This window comes from Bufo gargarizans, chromosome 3, assembly GCF_014858855.1.
Source record: "Bufo gargarizans isolate SCDJY-AF-19 chromosome 3, ASM1485885v1, whole genome shotgun sequence".
NCBI lineage: Eukaryota > Metazoa > Chordata > Amphibia > Anura > Bufonidae > Bufo > Bufo gargarizans.
Window position 1 is genome coordinate 6,099,724 of NC_058082.1, and position 15,800 is coordinate 6,115,523.

The window sequence follows — 15,800 nt, forward strand, 5'->3', positions numbered from 1 at the left end:
ACCCCCCTCACCCCAGCAGAAAAGCCTGCATCTGGGTAGAGCGCAGTCGGCCTCTGCCCACCAAGTACCTACAGCTCCAAGCTGGAGAACCACAAAGCAAGGAGTAGAAGATGCACACTCAACAGCTGGGGACATACAGAACAGAGCCAGGCCCCAAGATTCAACAGGTTCAGTATTGGGTTTTGGTTTGACTGCCAGACTAACTCAGGTACTGACCGTGAAGTCAGGTATCTGGTTAGTCTTCCCGGGGGGGGGGGAGATGTGTGGCGAAACCAACCTCGCCACTGGGTTTTGGAGAGGCCTGTTTAAAAGCCTCTTGCCTCGGGATTATGGCCCTGTGGCAAACCCAGCCACTATATACGGTAATTCCTGTACGTATGATGTTAGGGCATATGGGTATACCACTTTAAAGAACCAAGCATATATATGTTTGTGTAACTTGTCAGCTTGGGAGACAGTTGGGTGGATAGACAGAGGGGAGGAAAATGCTGGGTATGTTCCATTGTCCCATTGTGTGTTTAAATGGTGATGTCTGTCCTGTTGTCTCCACATGTGTATTGGCGATTTCCCTTTGTCCTGAGAGATAATTGGATTGCTCCTCGGTTGTCTCCGGGACAGAGAGGAGGAAACCATGATGCATTGTGGGGATATGTTGTATCTGTCCTGTGTCGCAGTCTCCCTTCTGGTCCTCTGGGGGGCGTGAACGATTGGTTGCTGTACTTGCATTGTGTGTGTTGTAAGATATTAATTGGTTGGCTTTCAAAACCCTGTGGGCAGTACTATGTTTGTTTTTTGTGAATAAAAGAGGCTGTACTTGAAGTACAGTCAGACCACTGCTTGACCCTCAACACGGAGCCTTGTCTCGTTATTGGGGGGATTCCCTGTATGCTGTTAGAGACTGATTGCCAGGAGTGTAAGCTGATTGTATGCTTTTCCTGTTCGTCTGCTAGCAGCTATTCGCGTGGTTCCAGTTTGGAGTGCTATTTTGTATCCAGTTCGGGAGTTTGGTGTTCTGCAGTAGCTGTGCCTGTCTCTCAGAAAGGGGCATATCGCCTAAACGGATTTTAACCCCTTGTCTGCTGAAACGGTCCGTTACACACATTCTCTATACACAGTACTGCTCAGTAATACCAAACACATCCACTATACACTGTACTGCTCTGTAATATTAAACACATCCACTATTCACTGTATTGCACTGTAATACCAAATAAATCCACTATACAATGTACTTCTCTCTAATACTAAACACATACCCTATACACTGTACTGCTCTGTAATACCAACCACATCCACTATACACTGTACTGCTCTGTAATACCAAACACATCCACTATACACCGTACTGCTCTGTAATACCAAACACATCCGCTATACACTGTACTGCTCTGTAATACCAAACACATCTGCTTTTCACTCTACTGCTCTGTAATACCAAACACAACTTCTATACACTCTACTGCTCTGTAATACTAAACACATCCACTATACATTGTACTACTCTGTAATACCAAACACATCCTCTATACACTGTACTGCACTGCAATACCAAACACATCCACTATACACTGTACTGCATTGTAATACCAAACACATCCAATATACACTGTACTGCTTTGTAATACCAAACACATCTGCTATACACTGTACTGCTCTGTAATACCAATTGCATCCTCTATACACTGTACTGCTCTGTAATACCAATTGCATCCTCTATACACTGCACTGCTCTGTAATACCAAACACATCCACTATACACCGTACTGCTCTGTAATACCAAACACATCCGCTATACACTGCACTGCTCTGTAATACCAAACACATCCACTATACACTGTACTGCTCTGTAATACCAAACACATCCGCTATTCACTATACTGCTCTATAATACCAAACACAACTTCTATACACTCTACTGCTCTGTAATAGTAAACACATCCACTATACATTGTACTGCTTTGTAATACTAAACACATCCAATATACACTGTACTGCTCTGTAATACCAATTGCATCCTCTATACACTGTACTGCTCTGTAATACCAAACGCATCCTCTATACACTGTGCTGCTCTGTATTACCAAGCAAATCCACTATACACTGTACTGCTCTGTAATACCAATTGCATCCTCTATACACTGTACTGCTCTGTAATACCAAACGCATCCTCTATACACTGTGCTGCTCTGTATTACCAAGCAAATCCACTATACACTGTACTGCACTGTAATACCAAACGCATCTGCTATACACTGTACTGCACTGTAATACCAAACACATCCACTATACACTGTACTGCTCTGTAATACCAAACACATCCGCTATACACTGCACTGCTGTGCAATGCCAAATACATTCGCTATAAACTGTACTGCTCTGTAATACCAAACACATCCACTATCCACTGTACTGCTCTGGAATATCAAACACATCCACTATACACTGTACTGCTCTGTAATACCAAACACTTCCGCTATACACTGTACTGCTCTGTATTATCTGTGATTATAATTCTATATGTAATGACTTATAGCCGCACAGGTCCATCTCTCTTCTGATGATGGCGCTAGACCTGATGATAGCTAAGATGTCCCATCACATGGAAGAGTACCCACTCTCTATAGAAATGGGCTGAGAAAGATCAAGAAGGGTGGAAACGTACATCCTCTTGTGAATACTGACCTATCTCTTCTATTGTCCTGTACCTCACCTCACTGTGACTCCTCCTCTGGATGAGGAGATCTTGGCTCCTCTGTTGATGCTGCAGAGACCAGGCTTCAGTGTTAGGCTTGTATGAGACAGGCAGATAGTCTACCAGATCATCACTAACAAGCATTCGTAGTATCGCCTGTCAGCAATGATCTGGCAGTGTAAGGCCTCATTATCATGTCATTGTTTCACATATACAGTACAGACCAAAAGTTTGGACACACCTTCTCATTCAAAGAGTTTTCTTTATTTTCATGACTATGACAATTGTAGATTCACACTGAAGGCATTAAAACTATGAATTAACACATGTGGAATTATATACATAACAAAAAAGTGTGAAACAACTGAAAATATGTCATATTCTAGGTTCTTCAAAGTAGCCACCTTTTGCTTTGATTACTGCTTTGCACACTCTTGGCATTCTCTTGATGAGCTTCAAGAGGTAGTCACCTGAAATGGTTTTCACTTCACAGGTGTGCCCTGTCAGGTTTAATAAGTGGGATTTCTTGCCTTATGAATGGGTTTGGGACCATCAGTTGCATTGTGGAGAAGTCAGGTGGATACACAGCTGATAGTCCTACTGAATAGACTGTTAGAATTTGTATTATGGCAAGAAAAAAGCAGCTAAGTAAAGAAAAACGAGTGGCAATCATTACTTTAAGAAATGAAGGTCAGTCAGTCCGAAAAATTGGGAAAACTTTGAAAGTGTCCCAAAGTGCAGTCACAAAAACCATCAAGCGCTACAAAGAAACTGGCTCACATGCGGACCGCCCCAGGAAAGGAAGACCAAGAGTCACCTCTGCTGCGGAGGATAAGTTCCTCCGAGTCACCAGCCTCAGAAATCGCAGGTTAACAGCAGCTCAGATTAGAGACCAGGTCAATGCCACACAGAGTTCTAGCAGCAGACACATCTCTAGAACAACTGTTAAGAGGAGACTGTGTGAATCAGGCTTTCATGGTAGAATATCTGCTAGGAAACCACTGCTAAGGACAGGCAACAAGCAGAAGAGACTTGTTTGGGCTAAAGAACACAAGGAATGGACATTAGACCAGTGGAAATCTGTGCTTTGGTCTGATTAGTCCAAATTTGAGATCTTTGGTTCCAACCACCGTGTCTTTGTGCGACGCAGAAAAGGTGAACGGATGGACTCTACATGCCTGGTTCCCACCGTGAAGCATGGAGGAGGAGGTGTGATGGTGTGGGGGTGCTTTGTTGGTGACACTGTTGGGGATTTATTCAAAATTGAAGGCATACTGAACCAGCATGGCTACCAGAGCATCTTGCAGCGGCATGCTATTCCATCCGGTTTGCGTTTAGTTGGACCATCATTTATATTTCAACAGGACAATGACCCCAAACACACCTCTAGGCTGTGTAAGGGCTATTTGACCATGAAGGAGAGTGATGGGGTGCTGCGCCAGATGACCTGCCCTCCACAGTCACCGGACCTGAACCCAATCGAGATGGTTTGGGGTGAGCTGGACCGCAGAGTAAAGGCAAAAGGGCTAACAAGTGCTAAGCATCTCTGGGAACTCCTTCAAGACTGTTGGAAGACCATTTCAGGTGACTACCTCTTGAAGCTCATCAAGAGAATGCCAAGAGTGTGCAAAGCAGTAATCAAAGCAAAAGGTGGCTACTTTGAAGTGGCTACATATTTTCAGTTGTTTCACACTTTTTTGTTATGTATATAATTCCACATGTGTTAAGTCATAGTTTTGATGCCTTCAGTGTGAATCTACAATTTTCATAGTCATGAAAATAAAGAAAACTCTTTGAATGAGAAGGTGTGTCCAAACTTTTGGTCTGTACTGTATGTGCTGTACGTGTTCTTGATGGACAGCCCACTCACCCATTCATTTTAATGTGTGTATTCACACATCCATGTTTTAGCATGGATGCATGCTCTATTTTGTACGTGTTGATGGATTCATCACGCCCATTATAGTCTACAGATCAGTGAAATCTATGGATCATTATGAAGAGATTCTTTGAAAATAGGATTTTTTGTGCTTACCTGTAAAATCCTTTTCTCGCTAAGTTCATTGGGGACAGAGGAGACCATGGGTACAGCTGCTGCCACTAGGAGGCGACACCAAGATAAAAAGTGTTGGCTCCTCCTCTTTGCTATACCCCTCCTGTATACACTGAGCCCATCAGTTTCTATGAAAGCAGTAGGAGTAGCCACGAGAATCCAACAGATAACGAGTAAGAAGAGAAGTGGAGATGGGTCAGAACCAAGAACTGGTGGAACACATCAAGAAGAGCCAACAATGTACTCGCAGGGTAGGAGCTGTGTTCCCCAATGAACTTAGCAAGAAAACGATTTTATAGGTAAGCCCAAAAATCCTATTTTCTTGCTCCTATCATTGGGGGACCATGGGACGTTCTAAAGCAGTACAATGGAGAGGGAACAAAAGAGCAGAACAATCTAAGGCTGGCAATGAGATCCCGCATGGAAAAAGAACTCTGACTAGGACAGGAAGAGCAAGAACCAGAAGGGCCAGCCAGAGAGCGTAGAACACGCAGTGATTTAGACTGGGCAGAAAGAGGAAACCCCAGTTAAACAAAGGTTGGAGATATGTCAGAAGAAGTGGATACCAGCACAGAATATCCATAAGGAGAAGAAACATTTCAGACGGCTGAAAATGATATCCAGAAGGTTCATCTGGATATCGAGTACCACAGGACTGGTGTGGAAGTCCAGACTGAAAAGCCAGGACGTCTTGCATGACAATAAGCCCCACGGAAAACCGAGGGAAGACTGCAAAATAGGGTCTGTAGAATACGGGTATGTATGACATCCGGCTAACAAGTGACAGGAAAACCCATAGAAAACTCTACCTAATGTGTACGGGATATATACGGGATTTCAACATAGGGAAAAAACGTGGTGATCTCGAAGGAATCAACTGGGCAGAAGGCAGAGTACCAGAGTGGACACTCACTTGTAGACGAGAAGAGGAAAAAAAAATTATGGAATATGGTCACTCATCAAGACAGAGATAAGGGATGGTCAAGGGAGATGAACAGGCACAACGGAAACGAATCAGAGGTTTAAACTGAAAAACCATAGACAAATGGGGATTAGTCTGAGAGGGATAAAACTGTGTGCTCAGGGATCAATAGCATCCCAGCCATGCCACAGAGAGGAATGTGGCATAAGAGTGTAGCCAAACCAACCTCCATCACTGGACAAAAGGAAGACTGAGTGATGCTGGATCCAGGACTGGCCTTAGACAGCCTGAGATAACGGACAGAGACAGGGCAACCGCGCTGTGAAAAGAGAGCAGGCTACAATCCGTGCTAGAGAGCACATACACTTGCCAGGAATACACTCTTCAAAGCAGATCCAAAGTTAAGAACAGCAGCGTACACCTCTGCTATAAAATAAACGCTCCGTAAGGAGAAGGTAACCTGGTTGGCAGATACCCGCCGAGGTTTAGAGGCTTTATCGTGAGTCCTCTAACGAGAGAAGCTGCGTGATACACCACAGAGAAACTGCCTGGATCAGGCAGAGCCAACAGTAGGCTGAAGAAAAAAATACCTTGGTGATAGGTAGAAGCGATGCCAGAAACATCAGAGGCAAGTAGACTCGTCAGAGACCACCTACCATCATATTGTAGCAACTGTGCCTGAAGAGGAGAATGTGGTCATCAGAGGAATGCACAAAGTGGCCAGAGATGGGAGAAACACTCCGCAGGAAGAGAGTGTGATGCCGATGCCCATCGTCACAAAAGTACCAGGGAAAAACTGGTGATATAGAAAAATAGTGCCAGTGCTGACATTCCAGAGCAGTAAGACGCCAACCTCATGAATATGGATACTGAGCAGGTAGACAGAGACAGTGTCTAGGGGTGGACTCGTCTTGCAGAAGGGCATAAAGTAGAAAGGGTGTTGTGTGCCAGCAACAAATCATCTATTAGCAGTGACAAGTGACAGCACAACTGCTCCGTCCGGTGAGGGGAGTAATGCAGTCAACTAACAGTATGTGCACTGAGTAGGTATGTCCACTACAGACGGACATGTCAGAGCCATTACCCCTCTCCTAAGAGAGGTAATGCTGATGGTGTCACAGCATCAACTGTTAGCGCCAATGTCACATTTGTAAAGGGAACAATGTGGTAGACCAGTGCCATAGAAACGCGGAGGTTATGCCAACTGAAGAACCCTGTAAAAGTGCGCACCAGAAGTGAGGGGCTTATCAGCTACAGCTTTCCATGCTATTGCAAATACCTGGTTTGATGATGGAAGTAATGCAGATGACCAGTGCCATTAGGAATGAATGGACGTGTTTGCCACGACGGCAAGCTCCAGCATAAAGACTACACCTGTCAGAGCTACAGCGTAGGTAAAATGAGCAGGAGATCCAGCTGAGGAGGAAATGTAGATGCAATGAGCACACCTAGGACCAGTGTGAAGGTTCCACCTATAGAAGGGGGACTGTAGTAGAAGCTACAGCATACAAAGCCAGGGCCGAAACATGGTGTGGAATAGAAGGCAATGTGGTAGAAACCACAGAACCAATACCCAGTGCAAATGCATCATGTGAGGGAGGAAACAACGTGGGAGCCCCCATGGCTTGCAGGGTGAACGTATGCACTGAACCTGAGAAGGTAACCACTCAGTAGTAGGCAAAGTATTTAGGGCAAAGGCAAATTCTACACCCGAGAATGGGGCCATACAGGAGTAGCCACAGTATCTAGTTTTAGTGTAGTACTCCATGAGGAGGAGACCATACAGAAGAAGCCATAGTATCTAGTGCTAGCACAATACTCCACCTGAGAAGGAGGCCGTACAGTGGTGGCCATGGTATGTAGTACTAACGCAAATACTCCACCTGAAAAGGAGGCCATATAGTGGAAAGCACAATAGCTAGGGCTACTGCAAAACTGCACCTGAGAAAGAGGCCGTACAGGAGTAGCCACAGTATCTAGGGCTAGTGCAATACTCTACCTGAGGAGGAGGCCATACAGTAGTAGCCATGGTGTGGAGTGCTAGCATAAATACTCCACCTGATAAGGAGTAGAGCTAGTAGTGGATATAGTGCTCACAGTCAGTGCAATACTCGACTCGCATGGGAGTAACCACAGTATTCTGTTCTAGGGCAGATGCTCCACCTATTGAAGGTGTCAGGTACAGTGACCAACAGTGTAGTGTGGTGTCCCACCGGGACTTAGAGCAGTGTTGTGGGTTAACACCCTGGGAGGACAGAGACTGCCATGTAGGCACTCAACACCAACACACAAAAATGAAGGGGTTAATGCGGTAGTAGCCACAGTATCCAGTGGTAGTAGATACCAGCTCTTGCAGATACTGCACCTGTGGAAAGCCACAGTATCCAATGTTGGTGCAAGTACTTCACTTGTTAGTGTGATTACTTGCGGAAGGAGGTAATGTGACAGGATGTACAGAATGCAGTGGTAGTGCGATTACTCCGCCTGTGGAAGGAAGGTAATATGACAGGATGTACAGCAACCAGTGGTAGTGCGTGACTGGGAGTGAGGAGGCAGCCATGCACCACCTGTAGTAGGGGTTAAAGCTGTAGTACTCACTATGTTCAGCGCCGGATAGCACCACAGTTAACAGGTTTTTTTTTAATAATCATCCAAGTGAAATCTGAAGCCCCAGCCTCAACTGGGTGAAGAGGCAGGAAGGGGTTACATTTTAATTTTTAATTATATATTTATGGAGTTAAACCCTAGACAAGGAAAGGGTTAATTTATTTTTATAAATTATTGGTGACCAGGGGCAGAGGTCAGCAGGCTCCTGGAGGAGGAGAACGTCTGGGTAAGAAGATTTCATGTCTGGGGAACGGTCCGCTCCCCCCATACACAGCATGGAAGTTGTGGCCTAGTAGTAGCAAGCCAACTGGTAGAACTTCTGGCCGGAATGGGGGGCGGAAGGAACGGCCGTGAGATACCCAAACCCTGGACTAAGAAGGCATTGGACGGGCATACTCTATCCCCAGTAGTTAGAAGCAGCGGCCAGCCCAGGAGGGGATGCGACCGCTGGGAAATGGTACCGGCAGGCCCAGGAGGGAAGGAGGTGGAGGGGGCGAGGAGGGGCGCAAGCACTAGGTGAAATAAAGAGGAGAAAATCCAGGCCAGGAGGGGAATGAAGGATGAGAGGAATAGAGAGGGGAGGTGTTCACCATACTCACCCCATCTACATCCTCTTCTCTTCACCCCTCCTCGGGGTACCAGTAGGGTCACCTCTTCAGCTGCTAGCACCGAGGTGGTAGGGAGGCTGGAGTGGTGTCACGAGGGTATCAAGAACCACGCCTGACTCCGTTATACCCGGGGTCAGGAAGTCGCAGCGGTTGGATGCGCGCTCTATGTAGTAAGATAGGGCTGTTTCTTTATGGTAGCTTTCTGGGTTTGCTTTGCAACCCTTTTTGGCTCACTCAGGGATCCGTAGCTCCTTCTCCTCAGCTGTTCCTTGTCCAGCACTCCCAACCTCCTTATATTCCCCTCTCACACTTCTCTGGTTGCCAGATATAGAGCTTCCTGCCTGGACATCTATACTGACCCACTGGAGCTGTGTTGCTGCGTTCCCTGGTTGTTGTTCCAGAACGTTACCCTCCGGATCCCTGTTGGGCCTTTGTGGTCTGCTGTGGTCGCCCACCTGGGTCTATGTGTTTGTCTGTATTGTCTGTCCTCTCCTTGGTGTTTTCCTTTTAGTGTCAGTGGTGCGGACTAGTGATCCCACCGCCCCGTTCACTACCTAGGGCTCATCTTAGGGTAAGCCAGGGTTTAGGCACGTGATCAGCGTACGGGTGAGGAACCCGTCTAGGGACGTCAGGGCAGTCAGGTGCCAGCCGCAAGGTGAGTCAGGGGTCACCACCTTTCCCTCTCCCTTGGGCAGGGCCTTCCCTTTTCCCTCCCTTTGCGTGACGCCGGTCATTACAAGTGGAGGGGACACTGCAGAAAGGCAGGTGATCCCATGGCTGGCGGGATGCAGGGGAGCTGGGCTGCCCTTGTCCACTTTGCCTTCTTGGGGGAGGTCCGGCGGTGAGGGGAACAGAGAGGCACGGTGTCTGTTTCCCATGCCTAAAGGGGAAAAAGGTAAAATAACAAACTAAAATAATAAATAATGGTGGATAGATGCCCTGCAAAGCAGGAAGGTCTGCCTCCTACAGACACTAAGCTAAAACTGACTAGCTCGGTAGGGGTATAGCTGAGAGGAGGAGCTAACACTTTTTTGCTTAGCGTCGCCTCCTAGTGCCAGCAGCTATACCCATGGTCTCCTGTGTCTCCTAATGATACGAGTGAGAAAATTATTTTTCAGCTGCACAGAGTCTGTGAAACAGGAATGACAGACGGACAGCAAAAAACAGACAAACTGATCTTTCACGGAGGCATCTTTTCATTGACCATCATAGACCACCTTTTCACGGATTTGAGCATGGACAGAGACGTGTGCATGAGGTTTAATACTGCCGCCAATTACCACATAAACTAGTAAACGCTCGGTCACTGGGTAATTGGAATCTTTTAACAGAATTAAAACTCATTGGTCGGTGGCAGATCGTGCCTTGTAATCATGATCTGCTGCCGGCAAACGATGGTTCAGTGTTGTTACATAGCGAGCTTTCCAGACATCACCAGTCCCTTCATCAGGCGTCCTAAAAGGATGTATGAAGAAACAATAAGAACAGAGACATGGGGGAATGAAGGGACATTTAAAAAACAACAGACTATCAAAGATCTTGTGAATGAGTCCTTAATTATCTGACAGATAAGGGGTGTGAAAGCTTTATGGTCTCTAAATTGATGTTGTCTCAGAGACCTGGTGCCCCCACTATGTCCATTCATTCCCCATTGTCTCTCTTCTTATTGGATATATAGCGATGTTTCTTCATTCTTCTAGTCCGCCTGATGAAGGGACTGGTGATGTCTCAAAAGCTCGCTATGTAACATCATTACTTCTATTTTTGTTAACCATTAAAATGTATCAAACCTGCAAGACTCTGATTTTGTTTCTCTTAAAGGGGTTCTCCAGGAATTTAGAAAATGAAAATACTTAAATATTACTTTATTGTAAATATATTCCCAAATACTTTTCATTATTTATAATTGCTCATTTTGTTTCGGGAGCAACCATTAGGGGAAACAAAATGGCCGCCGTCCTATTAATGCACACAAAACCTGTCCTGATCATACAGGAGGACAAGTAACTTCCAAGGACTGAGGTAAAGAGCTGCCTCATCCTCCTCCTCCTCTCCTACTTCAAATATGGCAAAAGAAAATGGGAAGGCGCTCATAGGGTAGTATGATTGTTAAAAAATGTTTGGAAGTCAGACAGCAATGGTTGTGCTCACCGTTTGGTGTTGTGCATACGCAGGCACAACACTCGTGAGGACAAGGGGTCGGTGCGGCCGGTATCTCTCAATCCTCGTAGGTGGAGTAGCCAGTTCTCCAGAGGAATGATATAAAACACAATGGGGGGGGGGGGGTTTGTGTACTGTGACAGTACACCAAAAGTGATACCTTCTGGCGCAAGGACACGACCTCAGTAGATAGATATAGGATCTTTTATTAGTGAATGACAACGCGTTTCGGAGTCAATGTACTCGTTTTTCAAGTAAAAAAAATAACAATAAAATGAAAAAATGGTAACCAAAAAGAAAGTTATGTAGAAAAAGTGTAGAAAAAAGTTGTATATAAAAATACATAAAAACGTAATTGCAAGGGTTAAAAAATATATATATAGAGATACATATCGCAATACGGAGGAGGAGAATAAATAATAATAAAAAATGCTATCAGTAAAATGCTATAATATGGTCAATTGTGATAAAGGATAATATAATATATTCACAGATCCACATTAAAATTCTATTAATAAAATACCATAATATGGTCAAATGTGATATAAAATAACATAATAAATTCACAAATCCCCATCCACTATATGCTGCTAAAGAGGGCACAGGACGGCTGACATTAACAGGCTGTGTTTAGTAAAGGTTCTTAATAAAACGACATAAATGAATAAATAAATCTACGTTTGTACAGGACCGGATTCTCACAAATGATGAATCAAAGATAGACATGTCTGTAAAGTGCACATGATTCTCACAGTTATACATAAGGTGGTAAACAGAAGGGATCATTTGTGCATGACAAGTGAATTATGTGATTGTATAATTAGGAAGCATATATATGTAAATACATTGATATTGTAAATAATGTGAATACGCTGGTCCTGATACAGGCTGGTAATTGGGGGATATAAGGGATATATGGCAAGGACATTCTACTGGAAATGGACCTGGAGGATAAGGTAGAAGAAGTCTAGGGATTATGATCCTGAATACAGATTATAAGAACTTTAACTGAATCTCTGTGGGAATGGAGTTCATGAGGAGACATGAATGACAGACAGGACAGACTGTGGTAATGGAGACTACATACAAGAGCTGCTGCTCATTATCCACATCACCCCCACCTCCTCTCTGTACTTCATGCCTCCTCATGATGAACTCCATATCTACAGAGATTTAGCTGAAGATCATATTACACTGTATTCAGGATCATAGAAGAAGATGAGGCAGCTCTTTGGCTCACTGCTCTGAAGTAACTTGTCCTCCTGTGTGATTAGGACAGGTTTTGTATGTACTAATAGGATGGCGGCCATTTTATTTTTCCTAATGATTGCTCCCCAGACAAAACGAGCCATTATAACTAATGAAAGGTCTCTAGGAATATATTTATAATAAAGTAATAGTTAAGTATTTTCCTAATTCCCAGAGAACCCTTTTAATGAGAACACTAAACCAAAGGGGAGATTTACAAAACACATGTTCAGGAGATCAATTCAATGACTGGTCTGATGTCACGAGGAAACCTCACAATACAACCTCACTAATGCTGGGGGCGCTGTTTTCTCTTCTAGTCTGAATATCAATGGATTATCTGAAGAGGAGAAGGAGGAAGCCATAAGAAAACTGAGCAAGCAGAAACCAAATATGGGGATCATTTACTAAACTGAGAAGAAGCCGGATTCCTCTCTGTGATGAGCAGATAACAGGACTTTGGTGGAGAAGACTTCTTCAGAAGTCTGGTATTAGGAGTGTCTCCTGGTGCTTTATGGGTAATATCACTGATCTACAGAAGATAAGGAAATGTCTAATATTATAATAAACATGATACCAGAAATGTCCTTCTCTAGCTAATTATATATCCAGTAACTAAATCCCTTCATAATGAGTCCAAATCCAGGCCTGTGGGATGTAGCAGCGTCTCCTGAAGGTCATGTACGTTGTCAGCAATATACCAGTTGTCAGACCGGAGGAGGCCGCACATTGCACACAGTGTAATTAACAAATAACACAAACTGTTATTTCAGTTTCTATGTTAACTTTTACTTGATGCGACTCACGGACAAACCAGTGCTCACATGATCTGTCTCCCGATCACCAGGACCAATAGAAGTGACATGGTGGTGTGTGGTATTTTACTGTGCATGCACAGTTCGAGTGCTGTGTAAAATGACAAAAAGAAGACAAAGGGTATAAAATGGTCCTAAATGGACTCCTCTTGAGAGGACGCCCAGCTGGCAGCCTACACATGAACTACAGTATGGAACCTATCTAGATCCACCACCCTCCATCTGTGTAATACGCTCCATCTGTTTTATCCCGTAAAATCCATACACAGATCAGACCTACAGCTGTGAGCCACCTTGGAGGTCATCTTGGTAATGTTCTTGTAACCAACTCCAAGACAGACCTGAGTGATGTGACACAAGGGAACTTCATTATAAAGTTGTTGTATTGATAGGGGTGTAGATAACTGGCGGCATGTCTGTATGTGCTTGAGAACAGCTCCGGCTCCCATTTCACATCCTTCACCATCCTGGCACCCATCCTTCAGTCACCATAGTGTGGACGGTGCAAAAGAGAAGGAGGAAGCCTCGCATCCAAGTCATGAGTCCCAATAAGGCCCAGGCAGCAGCAGAAAATCTGAAAGAGTTCACCAGGCAGGAGACCCAACATGGCGCCACTTCCTCTGCCACACCACTCTCCTCCGTTACATACGGGCAACATACAGTGCAACAGATTGCAGCAGAGGAGCCACAGGAACCTGAATTTACTTTAAGAACAGCCTATGATCAGCTCCTTGTCGCCATTACCTCCTGCCAGACCTCACTCACGGGCAAAATTGAGGAGGTGAGAGTGGACTTGGGCCTACTACGCCATGATGTGCAACAACTCAGAGACAGAGTTTGCCACAGAGAGGATTGAATCTCAGTCTTAGAAGACCTAACCCACCCTCTGTCTGAAAGAGTGTAGACCATGGAGACAGCGGTGGACCTTTGGAAGCAAAATTGTGATGATTTACAAAACCAGGCTCGTAGGAATAATGTCAGAATCCTGAGTATGCCTGAGAGGGCTGAGGGCCCAGGCCCATCGTCTTTTCTAGTGAACTAGTTCAAGTCTATATTTCCTGGAGCCTCCTTCTCCACGGCCTATGCGGTGGAAAGGGCCCACAGGGCCCCTGCCAGACCCCCACCCCTGGGAGCCCCTCCCAGACCGCTTCTAGCCCATTTTCTGAACTGGAAAGATCAAGACCTCGTCCTAAGTTTGGCTAGGAATACACCCAACATATCATTTGAAAATGTGACTATATCACCTTTTCCCAACTTCTCTGTGGAACCTCAGAAAGAGCACCCACGTATCCATAAAGAGGCGCCTACGAGAGCTTAGCTTACCATATTCCATGGCATATCTTGCTCACCTGCGTGTGGTGGATGGCGGGAAAGCACTCTTCTTCACTGATCCTCGAGAGGCAGAGGAGTGCCAGATGTCCAAGAAACCCCCCACAACCATGAGCGTTACAGCGGTGCCTTGAGTCTCCTACGCAGGCTACTCCTTTTAGACTGACCTGCTGCTCCCCTCAGCCTGTATATTGGACTATAGCAATTATATTCTCTTTTAGTTATACCCAATAATTGTATGTTTAGCTATAGGATACTCATGTTGGGTACCTGTTGAAGAGGCAAGAGATGTTTCTCACCGACCACTGAAATGGTTAATGTTAAGTGCACTGTGATTTTATTTTGGGAAACCGATCTGAAACCTGCATAGCTATTCCACCTTATTTCACTATGCAGGTCTCCGACCTTACAGCCTCAGACGAGATTTATATAAGTATAACACAGTTTATATGGTTTTGGTTTACTATGTTTTTTCATAGGTTCTTTAATTTTCTTTATTTTTACGGTATCCCACAATTATATACTGGGCAACACATGTCTAATATATCAACTGGGAAGGTGCAGTTCACAGAGATCTCGATCTTTTTCTATGGGTATAATGACTCCTACACCTATTGTACCATCTTCTCTATGGCCACCTTAAATGTAATGTCTTGGAATGTGAGGGGACTAGGTGGTACTAGGAAACGGATAGCAGTCTTTTCTCATGTCCACAAGTACAATCCCCATATGCTTGGTCTGCAGGAGACCCATCTCACCCCAGAAACAGCAGGGAGACTTAAGAAACCACGGGTGCAATGGTCGGAACATGCATTCGGGAGCTCTTATTCTAGAGGCGTATCCCTGCTGATACACCGCGCTATTCGTTGGGAGGAGCGGCAGACAGTAATCGACCCTGAAGGGAAATACATCTTTGTCTATACATTAACTGCACCCCATATATAGTGTTGAATATGTATATACTGCCTCCAGGGGCGGATTAAGTGCATCATAGGCCCGAGGCTGTTTCCCAAACTTGGGCCCCTTTCCTCTGTTTATCAATGACCCTCCCCCCATTCTGTGTTCTGCCCCATAGTTATTTCTATTTATAGTAAATATTTAAAGGGGTTCTGCAGCTTTTTTAAACTGATAGATCATCAGCATCTGATCAGCGGGGGTCCGACACCCGGGATACCTGCCGATCAGCTGTTTGAGAAGACAGCGGCGCTGACAGTGGCGCCGCGGCCTTCTCGCTGTTTACCGCAGGCCCAGTGATGTCACGACTAGTATCACTGGCCTGGGCGCGGCTAAGCTCCATTCAAGGGAACAGAGCTTAGCCCCGCCCAGGCCAATGATACTAGTCGTGACGTCACTGGGCCTGCAGTAA

At 45.1% G+C, this 15,800-nt stretch overlaps 1 protein-coding gene across 1 annotated transcript in view; it reads left to right on the forward strand.

Annotated features, from left to right (window-relative positions):
- LOC122932886 (ribonuclease inhibitor-like) overlaps positions 1-12,873 on the forward strand; it is a 140,057-nt gene extending 127,184 nt beyond the window's left edge. Inside the window, exon 5 of the mRNA XM_044287545.1 lies at positions 12,611-12,873. Within this exon, the coding sequence (XP_044143480.1) occupies positions 12,611-12,701 (91 nt within the window). The 3' untranslated portion in view covers positions 12,702-12,873. The remainder of the gene's footprint in view (positions 1-12,610) is intronic.
- Positions 12,874-15,800: the final 2,927 nt, after the last annotated feature.